Consider the following 17,723-nt stretch of genomic DNA (forward strand, 5'->3'; position numbering starts at 1 on the left):
TGAGTTTTTCAGTTAATGAAGACAGAGATTTGTAAATCAAATGAGAATTGCAGACGAAGTGGAAGGAAGGATATCAAGAGGAAGTTGGATCGTATGGCGGAGATCAACGAGAAGCTTATAGCTATTGTGGAGTTGGAAGATATGATTCCATTGGTGAAGAACCTAAGCCTTCGTTTCTGAGATTTTGGCTGATTATCTAATGCCGCCTGTTGATTCTGGATCGGCAGAGTTTGATGATCAACATGAACTTATCAACATGATCACTCTTCTATTGTATAGTGATAATCATCGTGCAAGTTCTTCCTCTAAGAGTTTGTATGTGTGTTTGTTGAAATTAAATATTAACAATGGATTATGAAGAAAGAGAGAGAGAGAGAGAGAGAGAGAGAGAGAGAGGCTTACTTGGAGGATAGGAGAACAAATATGCTCAGAATTGATTCCATTCCATTCCATTCATGGTAGCTAACTAGGAATCAATAATGTCGACCAGCGAGGCGACGTCTTCTCCAATTAAGCATATAAATCATCATCATCATCATCTTCTTTACTTGTATACATACACCAGATCCGATTGAGGAAGTCCATCCGCCGCTCATCATCATCATCTAATGGGCCAATCTCTCAACAAACAATCTTCAGGTGCTCCAGATCTCTCTATCTCTCTTAGATCTCATATGAATTAATGGACAGATAGATAGATATAGGTGAAGTTGTTTGTGTGCAGGAAGTGGCGGTGGTGGCGGGGAAATAATCAAAGGAAATGAAATCGTTTCCATAATAAAGAAATGCTACGACGAACAGTTATTGGCTGATTTCGGCAAAGAGGATGTTGCAGAGTTCTATCATGCCGTCTCCCACACCATCCAGTATGTTACACGTAGAACTAACTAATTCTTCAAATCTCCTCCAGTATGTTACACGTAGAACTAACTAATTCTTCAAATCTCCTCCTCCTCATGACCTAATTAAATTTCTGCTTCATTAATTTGTGCTAGAGAAATTAACAAAAACATAGGCACAACTCAGATTCGCGTTCCCGATATTGCGTCGCTTCAGCAAATCTATGAGGTATGGAAATATGAATCCTGCATCGATCGTTAGATATTGTCAATCATTGATTGATATGCGTGTTAGTTTATCAGAAACATCATCAAGGAAACGGTGATCGAGCGGTAACGAATGAAGAATTTGAGAATATCCTAAAGGATGTAATATTGAAATCTGGAATCAGTGGAATTAGAGCCGGAGCCAAAGATTTTCTCATGTTCATCTTCGGTGTGCCTGCAACAACTCTGTTTATCAAGCAACGAATAGCGCCTACAGCCATCCCTAATTCCATCTTCATCCCTTTAGTCACCTCTGCTACTGTTTTTGTTCTTGCCAAGCTTAATAAGATATGAATTTACACTACTTTATTTCCAAACTTGTGTATTTGTTGCTTTGTTAAATAAATGATAAATGGATTATATTATGTATTTATGTGAAATGAAATAAATCCAAGATCTTCATTTATATTAAAGTATTTTTAGATGAGAATTAAACATAAATTTGATCTTTTAAGATCATTTTTTATTCTCTTTACAATTAATTAATTAAGTTAATTTATTTTCTAATTATCTGTATGGACAATATATTTATAGTTTAAAATTATTTTAGTGAGTATATGATAACTTTCACATTAAAAATGAAAAATATGTATTTTATAATTAATAAATAATAATTATTTAAAAGTATAATAAATTAAAATAATTTTATTTTTAGTTAATTTGTAATTAATAAATCATATCATATTATCCATTTGTCTCATGATCTTCTTCCATTTGTGCTTCTTCAAAATATTATCAATAATTTATGTCATGAACTTTGATGAACAAAGTTGCAAACAAGTCAAGTGGAAAGTTAGCAACTGAATTAATTAAATTTTCAAATATTTATAAAGAAAAAAAAAAATTTTAATTTTAGGTTTTATATTATTAAAATAAAAAAATATTTATTATCATACTCGAAATACTTGACTCAAATATTAAAAGAGTCGATTAGAACTCGAACTAGGACAAAGAACTTTGACCGAATGGTTCGCTAACGACTCACAAGGAGTTTGACTCGCTTAGGTTGTTAGTAATAAATGGAAGTGCATGTTATAGAAAAGATTTCAAAAAAGAGTTTTGGGGTAGGATTAAAAGTTTTCTTCTTTAAAATTTTTGCATTAATCAAGAATTAGGATGTGCACAAAATTATAATATGTCTAATTGGGTTGAAATCTAACTTGATTGTATGTTTATTTTTTATAAAAAAAAACATTTTTTTTCTACAAACTATTTAGGAAAGTTTATTAGTTTCACTCTTAATTTTATAAAAAAATAGTTAAAAAATATATTTTGTAATGAAATAAAATTAAAATATAACTGTTTAAACTATTTATTATATTGTTTTACAGGGATTGTTAAGGAATTAAATTATTATTATTTTGTTTTCATAAAAACAAATATTTTATTGAAAAATATATGCAACACAATTAATTTAATATCTTCAAATGGTGACAGAAATAGTCAATGTTGGGAAAGTGACTATTGTCAAATTAGTCAAAATAATACTGTTTGGTTGAAGTTTGATGACTATAAAATATAAATTGTGTTTCTTCTCTTCATATAAAGTTGTAAACAAATTGATATAATTTTCATAAATCTTCTTTTATAGTAAATCCATTATTTTAAGTATGACTATTTATTTATATATATAATTGTATAGTAAAATATAATTTTCATTTGTTTTTGTAATAGTAAATCATGAAGTAATTCAATTTTCATATAAGAGAGTCTCATTTGCTACTTGTTATGTTATTACCATAAATATATAATTAAAATTACGAGAAATAGATTTAATTAAAATGGTAAATCTAAATTATTTATCAGTCTACGTGCGAAGTATTAGCCGAATCAAACGAAGATAAATTTATACATTTTATATATCTGTAAAGGAAGGAAGACTTTGACTGTTCATCGATTTGAAGCACTAAGAGGAAAGCTCGTCGAACTTGTCCAGAATACGGAAATGAAGATGAGAACAAATTAACCCAAATAATTTGAGAGAGAGATAGAGGAAAAAAAACAAAACTTTTCTGCATCTGCTGAAATTGATCATCAGATCTATGGCCGGCGAAGACGGAGGAGGAGGTAGTAGTGTTAGTCGAGCAATACGATTGGTGGTTTCCGATTTCATATTATCGTTTATGTGGGTATGGTCGGGAGTCCTTAATCGTGTCTTCGTCTTCAATGTTCTGGGTCTTGCCGATAATTTCTTTGGTGAATCCGTTAAGTGTGGTTTCACCATAATTGTTATGTTCTTCTTTGCCTACATGGGAAAGGTTACCGGGGGCGGTACTTACAATCCTCTGACTCTCTTAACCGGAGGTATCTCCGGCAGTTTCCTGCACTTTCTTTTCAACTTCTGTAGCAGAATCCCAGCCCAGGTTTGCATTTTTACGATTGGTTGATTTTGCTGTTGGTAATTGATTTGCTTTCTTAGATAGATACACTTGTTGTTCTTCTGTAATGTGGTGTTGGGTTAAGATTTGTATTGAAAAATTTGAAGCTATTGGCTTAATGGAGGTGTCTGTAATCAGATTAGACAGACAGACAGTCATGAGTCATGGCATACCTAGGAAGTATGAAATTGCATGATTAATGTGCTAGAGAGATTAGATTCATGACAGTACATCATTCATGGTGATTACAGGTTCTGGGATCAGTTGTTGGGGTGAAGCTTATAATTATGACATGGCCAGGAATAGGACATGGACCACGTTTGATGATTGATCTTCATCAAGGTGCATTAGTGGAGGGACTTCTTACTTTTACAATCGTTTCGATATCAATAGCACTCTCAAAGAATATTCCTGGAAGTTTCTACACTAAGAATTGGATCTCTAGTACATCGAAAATTGCCCTCCACCTTCTGGGATCTGATCTTACTGGAGGATGCATGAATCCAGCCTCTGTAAGTAGTAAAAACATTGTAATATGCAGACTAGGATTCTGTCATTTATGTATTTGTAGACTAAGAGTATATGTTTGTTGGTATCCTAGGTAACTGGTTGGGCATTTGCTCGTGGAGATCATACGACAAAAGAACATTTACTGGTTTATTGGTTGGCTCCGGTTGAGGCAACCATGTTGGCGATGTGGATATCGCGGTTACTATCCCCGTTGATAAAGGAGGAGGAAAAGAAGAAGAAATCAGATTAAGTCTCACTTCACTTTCTTGGTTATTTATGGAAAGATTGTTTGTCTAGTTTGTAAGTATGATGCAAACAACTTGTAGCTGCTACAGTTATTTATTGCTTGTTTCTAGCTTAGCCTAGCTTAGCTTATCTTAGCCAACAAGCACTGATCTTTGGTATTCATTCATGTATGTCTTGCTAATGTAAGCATGTTTTTGCTTTTAAGTTTGAATCATTCTTTTAGTTATTTTGGTATGAATGTGTGGTTGTCTGGCATACATTAGGTAAAATAACTTATTTACTTAGATATCTATGTATACAAAATATTATGTCTTTATATACTAAATATCATATTTATTGAAATAAACAAAAATTACCTAAATGATGTAATCTTTTTCTTCTTTCTTCTTTGAGAAATCCATGTTTGCCTTTTGGTCAAAGTGCCCCGAATCTCTCTTCTTAAACAACACCAGTAGGGTTATCTCAAGGAAGAGTAGAGAAACAATATTGAAACCCTAATTTCCCTATTTTTGTCTCTAGAGTCTAGAACATGAAATTCCTCAATTATATTTTTCAAAATTCAAATAAATCCAATTCTTAAACATAAAGTTACTCAATATCAAATTTCCAAGATACAATAACTCATAAGCTAGCTTGAAGAACATGAATTGGACATCTCGAGAAAATATAATGGTAGATATAAGTATAAACGAACCATAATACTGAGAGTATTAGGATCGCAATAAAAAAATGGTAGGAAAATAACTATTTAAAATAGACTGTTATTTTTTAGTACCAAAAAAATAGTAATTTTATTTTTGCATTATAATAAAAAAAAATGGAGTTAATCTGTCGAAGATCTTAGCTAGGGATAGGCAGAAAGAATCAAGCTTTTTCTGCTCGCAGACATTTTCAGTTCGTCGGAAATGTTGAGAAGGTTGCTAGTTCAAGCTGCTAATCAGACCTCTCGCGATTTTGGGTTTCACCGGCCTTCATCTTCTTTCTTATTCACCCGTTCCTTTTCTTCTTCCTCTCCTGCGCCTGCACCTGGAAATGTAATCACCTCTTCTATCGAGCATTTGGAAGATGGGGAAACATCTTCTACAGAACCAACTTCGATACCCTTTTCTACTCTCTCCATAGATCGTTCCAGCTTGCACAACCCACATGGTACTTTTTCTCTACACTAACAACGATTACATAGTTCCGTTGATATACATTTAAGAATTCAATTTCGCTATTTGTTGAATTGGTGCAGAGCATTCTCATGGGCATTCTGATGATTCTGATCTTGTTAAGCATCTCAAGAGCATCATCAAGGTCTGCCATTTTTCTCTCTTTTCCTCATTGTCTTGTTTTCCATTGCACATGTATTGTTTGTGAAAATGTCTGCATCTTATACTTCCACGTTGAAAATCCAATTAGCATCTCCTCTAATTGTTCTAATGACTAACTTATTTATATCATGCCTTGTGATAAAAAACCAGATTATGTAGAATGTTCCTGGTAGGACAAATTTTAAGTGGTTGTCATAATATCATACTAGTGTTTTTGTTGGTGGATCATAATAGTTGGTTTTCTTCATGTTAATTTTTCAGTTTCGTGGCGGGCCAATCTCTATGGCAGAATACATGGAAGAAGTCCTGACAAATCCTAAACACGGGTTTTATATCAATAGGGATGTGTTTGGGAAGGAAGGTGATTTTATAACCTCCCCTGAAGTAAGCCAGATGTTTGGAGAGGTAAATTGATTTCTGTTAACCTCTCAGTTTCTTGGGAGTTTACATTTCTCTAATGTTTTAGGAACATCTATCTTGATTATTGACTTTGATGTCTAACCTTGTCAGAACCACATGGAAGTTTCATTGCTCTTCCAGTCATTTTAGAGAAAATGAAAATAAAGCATTACATTGCTCAACTTTTTTCCAAATTTTTTATTGATGGGTAAAATGTTTTTACATTTGATTTACCCATAATATCACAGATGATTGGTGTTTGGACAATGTGTTTGTGGGAACAAATGGGCCGACCAAACAGAGTAAACCTAATCGAACTTGGTCCAGGGAGAGGAACTTTGATGGTGGATCTTATACGTGTAAGAATTTTATTTCCAGTATCTAGTGTTGCTATATTGGTTGTACACATGTATAAGCATCCTATCTACTCTTTTGCACAGGGTACAACAAAGTGTAAAGCCTTCATAGAATCTTTGCATATACACATGGTGGAGTGCAGTCCAACTCTACAGAAACTTCAGTTTGACAACTTGAAATGCCAAGAAGAGGCGAATTCTGCTGAAGATGCAAGTAAAAGAATCACCTGCACATTATCAGGAAGCCCTATATCATGGCATACTACATTGGAACAGGTTCCGGCAGGGGGTATAGTATAACCTGGCCTTTTAATAGATTTCTGCATTATAATCTGTTTCTCTTGTGTCATAAGTTCTTTCTTATTGGACATGTGCAAGAAATTCATGATAGCTAATATGGCCTGCGAACATAACTTTTCCCTATGCTCTTTGTTTGACTACTTAAGACTTTTGATTCTGCAAAATCTGATTTGAAAATTAGTCTAAGGAATAATTGTTTAAAGTTTGTATCAGGTCAATTGTTTTCTTCTTCTTATCCTTCATTGTTTATCACAGTGCCAACCATCATTATTGCCCATGAATTTTATGATGCTCTACCAGTTCATCAATTTCAGGTTCGTTCAGTTTTGTTCAATATAGCCTTCTATTTGTACACAATTTCTGATCATGTGGTGAGTTAAAGATGCTAGGAAACATGCATTTCTCTCTCCCTTTCTCTGACAAATTAAATATGATTTATGTGCCACATTCACAGAGGGCAGCTCGTGGCTGGAATGAGAAAATGGTTGATGTGGCTGAAGATTCATCGTAAGTTGCTAATGAAATCTATCAATGTTAAGAGTTAAGACCCTTTATCGGGGGCATGCCCTTATGAAGAGTGTTGGATATATGACAAGTTTGTATATGCATTTTCTGTTAAGGCTACAGTTTGTTCTATCTCGGCAACATACTCCTGCTACTCTCTTTCTCATGAAGCGTTTTAACTGGACCACACCTGAAGAAATTGCAAAGCTCAATCAAATAGAAATTTGTCCAAAAGCAATGGAGTTGACTCAGACAATTGCAGAGAGAATAGGTTCTGATGGAGGTGGGGCACTTATCATTGATTATGGCCTCAATGGTGTGATATCCGATAGTCTTCAGGTTTTGTTTTCTTAGCTTCATCTCTTACATGTCATCTTTATGTATTTTTGTGTTGACTTCCTATCCTATCTATTATTTATACGTCTCCTTTTCCTACTCAGTTTGTAGTGGATGATGATATTGCACCACAAAACATTGGCCCACTTTGAAAACACTTTATTTTTACAACCCTAATTTTATTTTCTATTTTTGATCTGACAGGCAATTCGCAAACACAAGTTTGTTAACATACTAGATGATCCCGGTTCAGCTGATCTGAGTGCATATGTTGACTTTGCATCTATAAGGCATGCTGCCGAGGAAGTTTCAGGTCCATACCTTATTCTTGCTCTGCCTTGTTGTTTTATGGGCATCATTAAACATGTTTGAATTGTCTGTAATATTTTTGCAGAAGATGTATCTGTCCACGGACCAATGACACAGTCACAATTTCTTGGTTCTTTGGGGATAAACTTTAGAGTGGAATCACTTATGGAAAATTGCACAGACGAACAAGTTGAGTCTCTTAGGACAGGCTACTGGCGGCTGGTGGGAGAAGGTGAAGCACCATTTTGGGAGGGCGAGGATGATCAAACACCTATTGGCATGGGTACACGATATTTAGCCATGGCCATTGTAAACAAGAAGCAAGGAAATCCAGTTCCTTTCCAATGAGAAGAGTTTCCTCTACTTTGGGACTATTTTTCAGTTCCTTTTAATGTTGCATAATTTATGACTATGTATTTTTAGGTCTTTGAGAATAAGTTGACTTAAAAGTTTCACATTTAATAATTAACTTATATGTTCAAGGAAGAGTCAATTTAGATTTTTTTGTTAGGTATAATATATTTTTGGATGATTCAGATTATAATATATTTACTTTATTTGATATGATTATTTTATGAATCATCATTATCTAGTTATAATTCATACTATTTTAATTTTACAGATATAATAAATGTAATTTTCTTCAGATCAATATTCAAATGTAAAATTCCATACATTGTAAGATTTATTATAGAGCAATATTTATTTGCTTAAAAGGGGATTGGAATCTTCAAAGATTTTCTGTCCTAAGGTTCCCTCATTATTTCCTGATAATAAAGAAAATTGCTGGTGGTGCTGTTTATTTATGAAACATCCAACAAAAATTATGCCAACAATAATGGTCTTCCCCATCATTCTGAAAAAGCTATGTTGCTTTCTCATGAAACATCTATTTTTGACTTGTGGTGTTGTTTTATGCGTTTAATCTTTTCATCTGGACGAACCACCTCCTTCAAACTGATCCCGTAACATCTCATATTTCTTGAGCTCAGATAGGGATAGTGATGGAGTTAGCTCTCCCAAAACCTGCATGCCACAATTCACAAAGTCACGGAATCAAAAGTATTGTTATTAGTTCTAATCAAAACATAGCACTTTTTGTTACCTTTATAAAGTCATCATATTCAACAATGACTGTGTTGTCTTCAATATTTGCAGAATCTGGATCTAGAACCTGTATATAATAACAACCATCAAAGTAAAAAAACAGTCAAATAAAACCGCAAAAAATATGAAGGAGAGAATTTGTGTTAGAAACGCTACCAAAACCTAGAGCTACCTCAGACAGACAAACAGGATGAACAAAAAGATACCTTGCGTTTTGCCGCCTGAAACCATGCATCTGCACATAAGGCATAAGTGTCGGCACCAGTAAAGTTTGGGGGACATTTCTTTGCTATATCATAAAGGGACACATCTTCGTGCAAAGTAAACTTCCTGGTCAGTGCCTTAAGTACACTGCAAAAACAGGCAGCAGTGTGCAAACATGACATGAGTTGGTTGGAAAGAATAAAGAATCACAATTAATATAGACACATAATGTTGGCTAAGAAGGTAGAGCCATACTGTTCCCTATATGATGTATCCGTATTAACTCCAACATAAAGAAGCTTGTCAAACCGCCCAGGTCGTAGGAGCGCAGGGTCAATCAGATCTGGCCTGTTGCTAGCTCCAATTATAAACAAATCCTGTTTTTTTAAAGAGAAAAATAAGTTAATGGGTGTTGTTCTTCAGGAGCAAGTCAGAAAGAGAAATTGCAGATATTGAATGAAGTACCTGGGATGAGTCATTGAGGCCATCTATTTCTGCAAGCATCTGTTGAAGATAATAATATTTAAAAATCTAAGAAAAATTGAGCTTATTTGATAACTTATATTTTGTCCATATCAATATCAAAATCCCATTGGAAACTTTCCAAAGTTATAATTGAAAGTGATTTTTCTGTTTGGTACAGGATTTTTTTTCTGGATCATTATCTAAATTATAGTGTAATTTTTGTTACTTCATTTGGTTTACAATTTATTTTTAGATCATGATCAAATTACTTTTTACTTGTGATTTTTTGCAACATAATAAATGTAGCTTTTTTCCGGGGATCATGTTCAACATGAACAAAATGGTATACCAAAACAGTCAATAATTTAAGTGAAATAACTGATATACAATCCAACCTGAGATACAACTCGGTCCATGACACCTCCTGAATCACCAGAAGCACCCCTAGCAGGAGCAAGAGAATCTAGTTCATCAAAGAAGATAACACAGGGACGAGCTGCTCTGGCCTGAAATCCCATAATCATCAAAAGTATGTTGAAGAATGAACTATGACGAAGTTAAGTCATCCATCCACTTCAAGTTTCTTTGATAAGAATCAAGAGCAATAAGCTGGAAAGAATTTACCTTCTGAAAAATGTCCCTAACATTTTTTTCCGACTCTCCTATGTACATGTTGATTAACTCAGGTCCTTTTACACTCAGAAAATTCAAAGAGCATTCTGTTGCAACAGCCTTAGCCAATAGAGTCTGTTGCATTCAAAGCAGTAAAAGTTATGGAAACATGTCTTAAGAGTGAAATCATGTGCTTTTAGCAAAAAAGAAAATGATATGTATAGACAATAGCTTACTTTTCCCGTCCCAGGAGGACCATAGAAAAGAACACCAGATCGTTTGCGCAAACCAGAGGAAAATAGATCCTTGTGCAGGAGTGGTAGCTACAAATATGATGCAAACAAATTGCTGTAAAGGGTAGGAACAACGATGAAGACCGACTTCCAATTATTGTATGACATGATAGGCCAGGGTATCAATAAATAAAAGATAACATGCTTACAATTTGACATTGTACATTGAATTCTTTTGCACTTTCTAATAACAAAGTACATCAGATTATCAGTTGTCCCACAAATCCACGTTGAACATCAGTTCTAAGAAATCAATTGACAACAGAAAATATCACAAGGAACAAATGATTCGAAATAGCCAAAGTTTAAGACCCACGAGACAAAATATTGAGCCTATTTGGTTACTATTTTTTTCATTTTGGAATTCGCATAAAACTAACTACATTTGGCAAGAAGTCAAAATATTATAAATCACCAACTTAAAATTGATCTATAAACTTTTTTACCAAATGAAAATTTATTGTCTCACAAAAATTTGGGATCATAATCAAAAAGGTCAATCTTATCTGCCAAATGAATTGTGATCTCTCATTCAACCACACTTCTTATTCCAAATGAAAAAAAGAAGTCACTTTCAATTTAAACTTTAGCGATTTTTCAATGGGATCGTAATTGTGAAAAAATGTCATTTTTCACAATATGCCCAATATGTGGCCAGTGAGAACTGTAGTTGAAATATACACATAATAGACACCATATGTCAAGATTATAGAAACGAAATTCCGAACCCTAGTGTCCCTGATGGCATGAATTTTCCGTCAAAAGATGGAGCATGTCCACCTAAACTCCCGCATAAAAAAATCTATGAACTGAATTTACAATTGTCAAGCCCACAAGAAACATCAAAACTGTAATACATGGAAAAGAAATAAGTAATGAGATGATTATATAGAGCCTCACTTGTACAGTATCTAAAATTGCTTTCTTCACATCCTCAAGTCCACCAACATCTTCCCATTTGATATTGGGAACCTATAAAGGATCACATATAAAAATCCACTTGTTAAACAATAACAAAAAAAAAGTCAGGACTGAAGGTGGGACCATTCTGTGAATAGACTCTTTCTCCATAAAAGGTCATAGAAGAGAACAGGGAATTATTGAAATCATAAATATCGGTAACAAAATCATTTTACCTTCGGAGTGCCTAATGCAGATGCATTTCTTTTCTTCGACCTCTCTACTGCTTTTGTCAAGTGTTCTTTACTCAGAAGAAAATCTGCCTCATCATGTAGTTTTCTCTCATGCTCAGCTTTCAACCCCAATGTCTCACTCGTGCTAGCAGAATCATCTTTGTCAAATGCAGTTCCATGCTTATGCATTAAATGTGCACCAGTATCAGCAATTAAAGCACGAATGTCCCTTGGCATGAAGCCTGATGTTTGTAGATTTATCTCCTTTGCAAGCTCAGTTGATTCACCCTAAATAACCAATGCCGAACTGACAAAGTCAATGAACACAATCATAATACCATAATACTAAAAATAAAATAAAAAACATACACCTAATTAGGCATAGATAGACTTCCTGCAACAACTGAATCACTTTGAAGCTAACATGATACTTATGAACCAAATATCCACAGAACTATTGAAAACAAAAACTTACTACAGGAGCAAAATATGTTCATGGTTTGCCTGGAAGCAAGGAATATGTAAATAAGATCAATATGCAATATTCTTAAAGCGGAGATGTTGAATGGTATCCATCAAATAGTCAGACCAAACATTATTCACATACATCTGGAAGCAGCTCTTTCACTCCATGAAGCAACTGTGATATCATTTCATTCCTCTGTTTCTCTGTCAAAGGACCCATACTGATTTCGTGGGTGAAACATCGCCTAATCACAGGAGGAAGACCTTCTGAACTGTCAGCTGTTGCAATTAACAACACAGGATATGTGCACGTTTTTTTGGCAGTCTTCATTTGCTGCACCAGTAAAATCATAAAAGATCAACTCTTTATTCTTTCAAACTACAAAAGAGAAAATATTTTATTTTTAATGTAAAAGGCTAACATGACCCCCCACAGTCATAAAATAGAAAGAGAAAATATTTTGATAGATAACAAAACATCAAAACGTGTTTCTCAACATGTATTTCAATTTAGAAGCCACCTAACTTAATAGAAATTCTCGTTACACAACATTAATCATGTTGAATCAATGATCTCCCTATTTGTGGCAATGAATGATGTACATCTTTTTTTTTGCTCAGACATTGAATGATGTACCTACAATAATATACATGTGGCTAAAGATTTAGGATCTTTACTAAGTTCGGAAGGCAATTCTTAGATATATCCAGCTGATCCATGAAGCTGAATACATCATGAGATCAAAATGTCCATGGTAGTACACCAAAACTGAAAAAGGGCTCTGAAGGAAACAAAATACTCAGGAGCTATAAAAAAAATATTCACTTATACAGCTCTACCTTTACCCATATACATTGTTTACATTTCCTATAGCTTAAAATGGGTCTCATGTATTAGAATACCTATTTAGGACCAACTAAAAGTAAATAGATAATCAGGATTCCGAAAACTAACTAATAGAATAAAACTTATGAACATGATACTCTTCAGCTCCTAAAAGAGTAAAATCTTACAGAGTTCACAGTCAGATCATCCTCTGACCACGTTCCTTCAGTTTCTACATTCGGCATTGTGAATTTCTTGATAACAGATGCAATTTGAGAGTTAAGACCAACTTGATCAGTAGGGGAACCTGCTGGGTTAGCTAGATCTCGGAGAACTTCAAAGTGACGAAGAATAAAAATTGTTGGTGAGTACCTGTAACATTATTATGGTAGACAAACTTGATAAGCAGAGGTCAAAATTTCAGAAAAATATATGCAGGTCTAAAGAGTCTTTGTTTACATCAGTAAAACCAAAAAAAAAAACTGTGCTAAAAGACTCTTGCTAAACATCCCAAATGAAAGATATTCCTTAATTAAAGTATTCTTCTCTTCTAGAATGTGTCAATGGTTGACAAGCATTCCATAATAGAAGATCAGCAAGTAAACATTCTTATAACATTGTTTTCTTATTTCTTGCTTTGTTTTTTCCTCCCCCTTTGTAACGTTTGAAAGAATCTTGCGCTCTTTTTAAAAAAAAAAATATGTACACATTCTTATACCTCCATCATTGAACAAGTGAGATTATATAGAGATTCCGTTATGCGTATCCTTATAATTATAAATCATGAAAGATCATTTTCCAGGTCATCATATTTGAAGTCTGTTGCTGTAAGCAATAATAGTTCCTAGATATTTAAGAATCAGCAATGAAAAGAGGCACGAGGGGAATGGGAGAATGATCAAAATGAATGTGAACTAAATAGAAACGATTCAATGACATGTTTCTTTTCTCCTAAATTATGCTACAAGATGTAATGAAGATGAGCAGCAAAGAGTATCTGCTTATGACTAGGAGATTATGCATAAGAAAACTCGGTATTATATAGATCACTGATCAAAAGTAACAGCATATATGCAATGACATACTTGCATGCTGTTTTGAAAGCATCAACTAATGCTGCAGATGTCTTTCTATCAGCGGGTATCATCAGATCATGGCAATTATATTCAGTAACATGCAATCCCAATTTGTGAGCAACATACTTTGCCACAGTCCTTTTACCACATCCTGCAATAACATATATGTGTTAAAACAGCTTTAATGAAACAATGGAAGGAAAATAAATTAGTGCGCCACTTCTTCATGGTTAAACATTATGATCATTAAAGTCTTATCATGAATTAATTCACTGCTTATGAATCGGCAATCCTGTCTGCCTTAAACTCTCAGGCAGTAAAAAACAAGAATTAGATTGTTTGGTGCCAGATGTTAAAAAAATTGATGGAACTAGAAATTACAACAACTAAATCTTATGCATCATGTAGAAAATCAGAGATGTTTTCATTTATTTATAAGATATGGCACAAAATGAGTATTTAATAATCTAAAACATCAAAAACATCAAAAAAAAATTGTATCAAATGTAATTCAGAGAACCATATAGAAACATACCCTGCAACCCGGATAAGAGGACTGCAATCCTGAATTTTGATGAAAGTGCTGATGGACACAAAGATGGTGCAAGTATGCAGGCCAATTTTTTTACCAGGTCCAACTCCAAAGGAGCAAAACCTTTCATTCTAGGAAACAACATATCTGGAGGAATCGAAGATCTCACACTTCCACCAAGAACAAGTGCTGTCTTAGTACGATTGACCCTAAGAATTGGTTCATCTGATGGCTCCATAGCTACTACCTGATACAATAGACACGTCCAGACGACGTTAAGAGCTCATTAATATATCAAAGGAAACGAAAAAAAAGAGCTGGATAGGATGCCAGCCTCAGATTAAGGGTTAACCTTAAAGTAGATTGTGTCAAAACATCCATCATGCTCCCTTTGGCTGCAAGATATGCACATGGATGAATTGCAATTCCAATTTATGCTGATAGAGAAAACATCATCTCTACTAAGACATCTGTCAATCTCAAAGTAGTTGTGCAGTGCCAAATCAACCATATTTTGCCGATCTTTGGTTTCAAAAGATGAATTTCCTTTAAGTGATTCAAGCATGCCACACTCTGGTATCTTTACAAAAGAGATCCTCAAGTGTGAAGCATATGTTGGCAGTTCAGCACAATGCTGAATTTCTAGTTTGATTGCAGGACCTTCATCATATTTGCCACTTATTTCATTGTCAGCTTCATCCTCAAACAAAGACTCTAGATTCCTCCTCCCTTGATGAATGTGATATTTCAAGCATGATACATGTAGGCTAAGATTAAAAGCAAATAGAGGAGAAACATAAGCAATTTCTCGCTCCATTGGCATACAACCAATTTGTGGGAAGTTACAAGAAGGGAAAACAAGCATCACTCGTGAAGATTGAGCGACAGACAATTTTCTCTCGCTCAAATTATCCTGGAGTTCAGGAGGATCAAGAACAACTACTTGACCAATTCTCTGCACGCCACTCTCGACGTTCTTGACATGTACCTTGTACATTTAAAACATCAACAGTATTAAATAAATGCAAAATCTTTGCACAATGATCAGCATGATTCGCTTTTCAAAAATTAAATTTCCTACCTGGTCTGAAGGAAGGACATGATAATAGATATCTAGTATACTCATGATTACACGTAGTATTAAAATAAAAAGAAATGCAACCATGTGACTGAATGTACATAGAGATCAAAAGAATACCATTGAACCTGATGTTATGGATAGTTTCTTTAGCACAGATGCAGGAAACCCTATCAAGATAGAGTCGTCAAGGGAACTAACAGTCCGTTGAAAACTTCCCTTTGCTTCCTTTAACAATAGAAGAATTCCTGCCGGAAATTGCAGACCCTCGCTGCATAAAACCGGTCCTTTCCGGTCAATTCCACTTCCATCTTCTCTTACAGTCTTAGCTGAACTGAGGACTGTGTTAATGAGTGCTTTTGTAGAAGAAAGCACTAGAGGCTTCCTCCTCTTCTCAACCATTTGCTCGTAAAATTGAATCACAACAATCAACCAATCAATCAGATAACTATCTCTTTCTTCCAACAATACCTAAATGCAAACAATAACATGTAGATCAAGAGTCTGCCCCTCCCGCCTAAGACCTCAAACAATATAGCTCTGAATCGGCGGTCACTATGAATGATGGAGGAGGTTACCCTCCACTACTTGATGGTAAAAATAGCGACTTGGGTCTTATATTGGATTCGTATGAGAAGCTGGAGGAGGAAGACGGAGTATTTCCCACCCAAGACAGTAGTGAGTGTCAAAACTGCTAATACCCATTTTCCTCCTTTATTTTTTTTTTCTTGAATTCAAAGAAATGGGTATGCTTTTGACCATTTGAGCTCTATTAATTGTGAACCCATTAATTATGCTCACAAACATTTGGAAATTGAAATAATATAAATTTAATTGGGCAAATAATCACTTCAAAATATTTTGACGAAATTATTTCGTCGCATAACGTGAGAGGCAGGATCGCCTCGCGAAGAAAAAGTCGGTGAAAAATTTAGAAAGACCGTGTCCTTCGCGGGACGATCGTGCCCTTCGCGTTACGCGACGGGATAATTTTACAGACTTTCTCTTCGCGTGACGATCCTGCCCTTCGAGTTACGCGACGGGAATAATTTCATCCGAATATTTTAAAATGATCATTTGCTTACTTTATCTTCATCAATTTTTCCCAAAACATTCAACACATGGTACATTGAGTTACCCAAATATTTTCTTTACAAAAATTATGCAGAGCTGTCTATTATTATTTATTGCCACAGTTTATGATACTTTATTGTAAGTACCCCCAATCAATTTTTTTTTATTAAAGATTAATTATTTTATAAATACAAATAATGATAGAAAATGGGTCCAACAAATTAAAAATATGGTAAAAGATTATTAAAAAAATTAAAATTATTAAAGAGAAATTATTTTATAAATCATTACAAATAATGACAGAAAATGGGTCCAACAAATTAAAAATATGGTAAAGATAATTAAAAAAATTAGAGTGGTTTAAGATCCAGTCAACTTACCAATTAGTTTCTTTATTCTCTCATTTTCCAGTAAATTATACTTTCAAAATATTTATATTTTTAAATTATAATTTATTTTTTAAATAAGTTATCAAATTTTAGTATATTTTTTACTTAATTTTCAAAATCATGTAAGTTTTTTTCTTTTTGAATTTTTTTCTAATAAAATGAAATTAGGTTATTTTCCAAAAAAAACAAAAATAAAAATATTGAGATTCTTTCCTGATTATTCATTTTGTTGCCGAAGATTTTTATTAAACTCAAAAATGTGTGATACAATTAAATTATAAACTCAATTTCACTCCAAAACAAATATGAAATTTGTATTTTAAGTAAAACCATGATTTTGGTTTAAAATGCACAAACAAATATATATATATATATATATATATATATATATATATATATATATATATATATATATATATATATATATATATATATATAACTTATTCTTCAAGCAAAAATACCATTTTTGGGCCAAAATATGGACATATGTATGAAATTTGTTTTGTAAGCATATTCATGGACATTTTGTGCAAATATATAATAGTCTTTTCATTTCAAAAGTTAGGATATAGATTCAACATTACTATTATTTTTTTAGTTTAAAAAATTAACACTATCTCCATAATTATGTGAATTAAATTTCAATCAAAAGTTTCTTTAATATAATTTGTGACATTTATTCTCTAATCATGACAATTAAATTAACAGG

General features: G+C 33.6%; 4 protein-coding genes across 4 annotated transcripts; 3 read left to right on the plus strand and 1 right to left on the minus strand.

Moving 5' to 3' along the window:
- Positions 1-418: 418 nt before the first annotated feature.
- On the plus strand, positions 419-1,456 carry LOC124914009. Its single transcript, XM_047454466.1, has 4 exons — positions 419-639; positions 725-866; positions 996-1,068; positions 1,143-1,456. The coding sequence occupies exons 1-4, from the start codon at positions 609-611 to the stop codon at positions 1,398-1,400; spliced, it is 504 nt and encodes a 167-aa protein (XP_047310422.1). The 5' UTR covers positions 419-608; the 3' UTR covers positions 1,401-1,456.
- Positions 1,457-2,974: 1,518 nt separating this feature from the next.
- LOC124914697 (probable aquaporin SIP2-1) lies at positions 2,975-4,451 on the plus strand. Its single transcript, XM_047455295.1, has 3 exons — positions 2,975-3,469; positions 3,736-3,996; positions 4,086-4,451. Exons 1-3 carry the CDS (start codon positions 3,149-3,151, stop codon positions 4,242-4,244), a joined length of 741 nt encoding a protein of 246 aa, XP_047311251.1. The 5' UTR covers positions 2,975-3,148; the 3' UTR covers positions 4,245-4,451.
- Positions 4,452-5,079: 628 nt separating this feature from the next.
- LOC124914322 (protein arginine methyltransferase NDUFAF7, mitochondrial) lies at positions 5,080-8,324 on the plus strand. The gene is made up of 10 exons (XM_047454840.1): positions 5,080-5,389; positions 5,478-5,539; positions 5,818-5,961; positions 6,204-6,314; positions 6,396-6,600; positions 6,867-6,925; positions 7,066-7,118; positions 7,232-7,454; positions 7,656-7,764; positions 7,846-8,324. Exons 1-10 carry the CDS (start codon positions 5,146-5,148, stop codon positions 8,106-8,108), a joined length of 1,473 nt encoding a protein of 490 aa, XP_047310796.1. The 5' UTR covers positions 5,080-5,145; the 3' UTR covers positions 8,109-8,324.
- A 54-nt stretch (positions 8,325-8,378) lies between these two features.
- On the minus strand, positions 8,379-16,256 carry LOC124914182 (peroxisome biogenesis protein 6). Its single transcript, XM_047454679.1, has 16 exons — positions 15,672-16,256; positions 14,826-15,461; positions 14,477-14,720; positions 13,951-14,092; positions 13,054-13,237; positions 12,182-12,373; positions 11,578-11,862; positions 11,342-11,413; positions 10,385-10,471; positions 10,161-10,283; positions 9,932-10,042; positions 9,537-9,575; positions 9,327-9,448; positions 9,074-9,218; positions 8,866-8,934; positions 8,379-8,786 (listed from the first exon to the last, which is right to left on the minus strand). The coding sequence occupies exons 1-16, from the start codon at positions 15,951-15,953 to the stop codon at positions 8,691-8,693; spliced, it is 2,829 nt and encodes a 942-aa protein (XP_047310635.1). The 5' UTR covers positions 15,954-16,256; the 3' UTR covers positions 8,379-8,690.
- Positions 16,257-17,723: the final 1,467 nt, after the last annotated feature.

The sequence above is a fragment of the Impatiens glandulifera genome, chromosome 9, assembly GCF_907164915.1.
Source record: "Impatiens glandulifera chromosome 9, dImpGla2.1, whole genome shotgun sequence".
Lineage (NCBI taxonomy): Eukaryota > Viridiplantae > Streptophyta > Magnoliopsida > Ericales > Balsaminaceae > Impatiens > Impatiens glandulifera.

Coding starts and splice junctions, on each gene's coding strand:
- LOC124914009 (XM_047454466.1), top strand. CDS start 609: ATGGGCCAATCTCTCAACAAACAATCTTCAG. Junction 640..724: donor TCTCAACAAACAATCTTCAG/GTGCTCCAGATC, acceptor GTTTGTGTGCAG/GAAGTGGCGGTGGTGGCGGG. Junction 867..995: donor GCCGTCTCCCACACCATCCA/GTATGTTACACG, acceptor AATTTGTGCTAG/AGAAATTAACAAAAACATAG.
- LOC124914182 (XM_047454679.1), bottom strand. CDS start 15,953: ATGGTTGAGAAGAGGAGGAAGCCTCTAGTGCTTTCTTCTACAAAAGCA. Junction 15,462..15,671: donor CCATAACATCAGGTTCAATG/GTATTCTTTTGA, acceptor TAAATGTACAAG/GTACATGTCAAGAACGTCGA. Junction 8,935..9,073: donor TTCAGGCGGCAAAACGCAAG/GTATCTTTTTGT, acceptor TATTATATACAG/GTTCTAGATCCAGATTCTGC.
- LOC124914697 (XM_047455295.1), top strand. CDS start 3,149: ATGGCCGGCGAAGACGGAGGAGGAGGTAGTAGTGTTAGTCGAGCAATA. Junction 3,470..3,735: donor GTAGCAGAATCCCAGCCCAG/GTTTGCATTTTT, acceptor TGGTGATTACAG/GTTCTGGGATCAGTTGTTGG. Junction 3,997..4,085: donor GATGCATGAATCCAGCCTCT/GTAAGTAGTAAA, acceptor TTGGTATCCTAG/GTAACTGGTTGGGCATTTGC.
- LOC124914322 (XM_047454840.1), top strand. CDS start 5,146: ATGTTGAGAAGGTTGCTAGTTCAAGCTGCTAATCAGACCTCTCGCGAT. Junction 5,390..5,477: donor CAGCTTGCACAACCCACATG/GTACTTTTTCTC, acceptor GAATTGGTGCAG/AGCATTCTCATGGGCATTCT. Junction 7,765..7,845: donor TGCTGCCGAGGAAGTTTCAG/GTCCATACCTTA, acceptor ATATTTTTGCAG/AAGATGTATCTGTCCACGGA.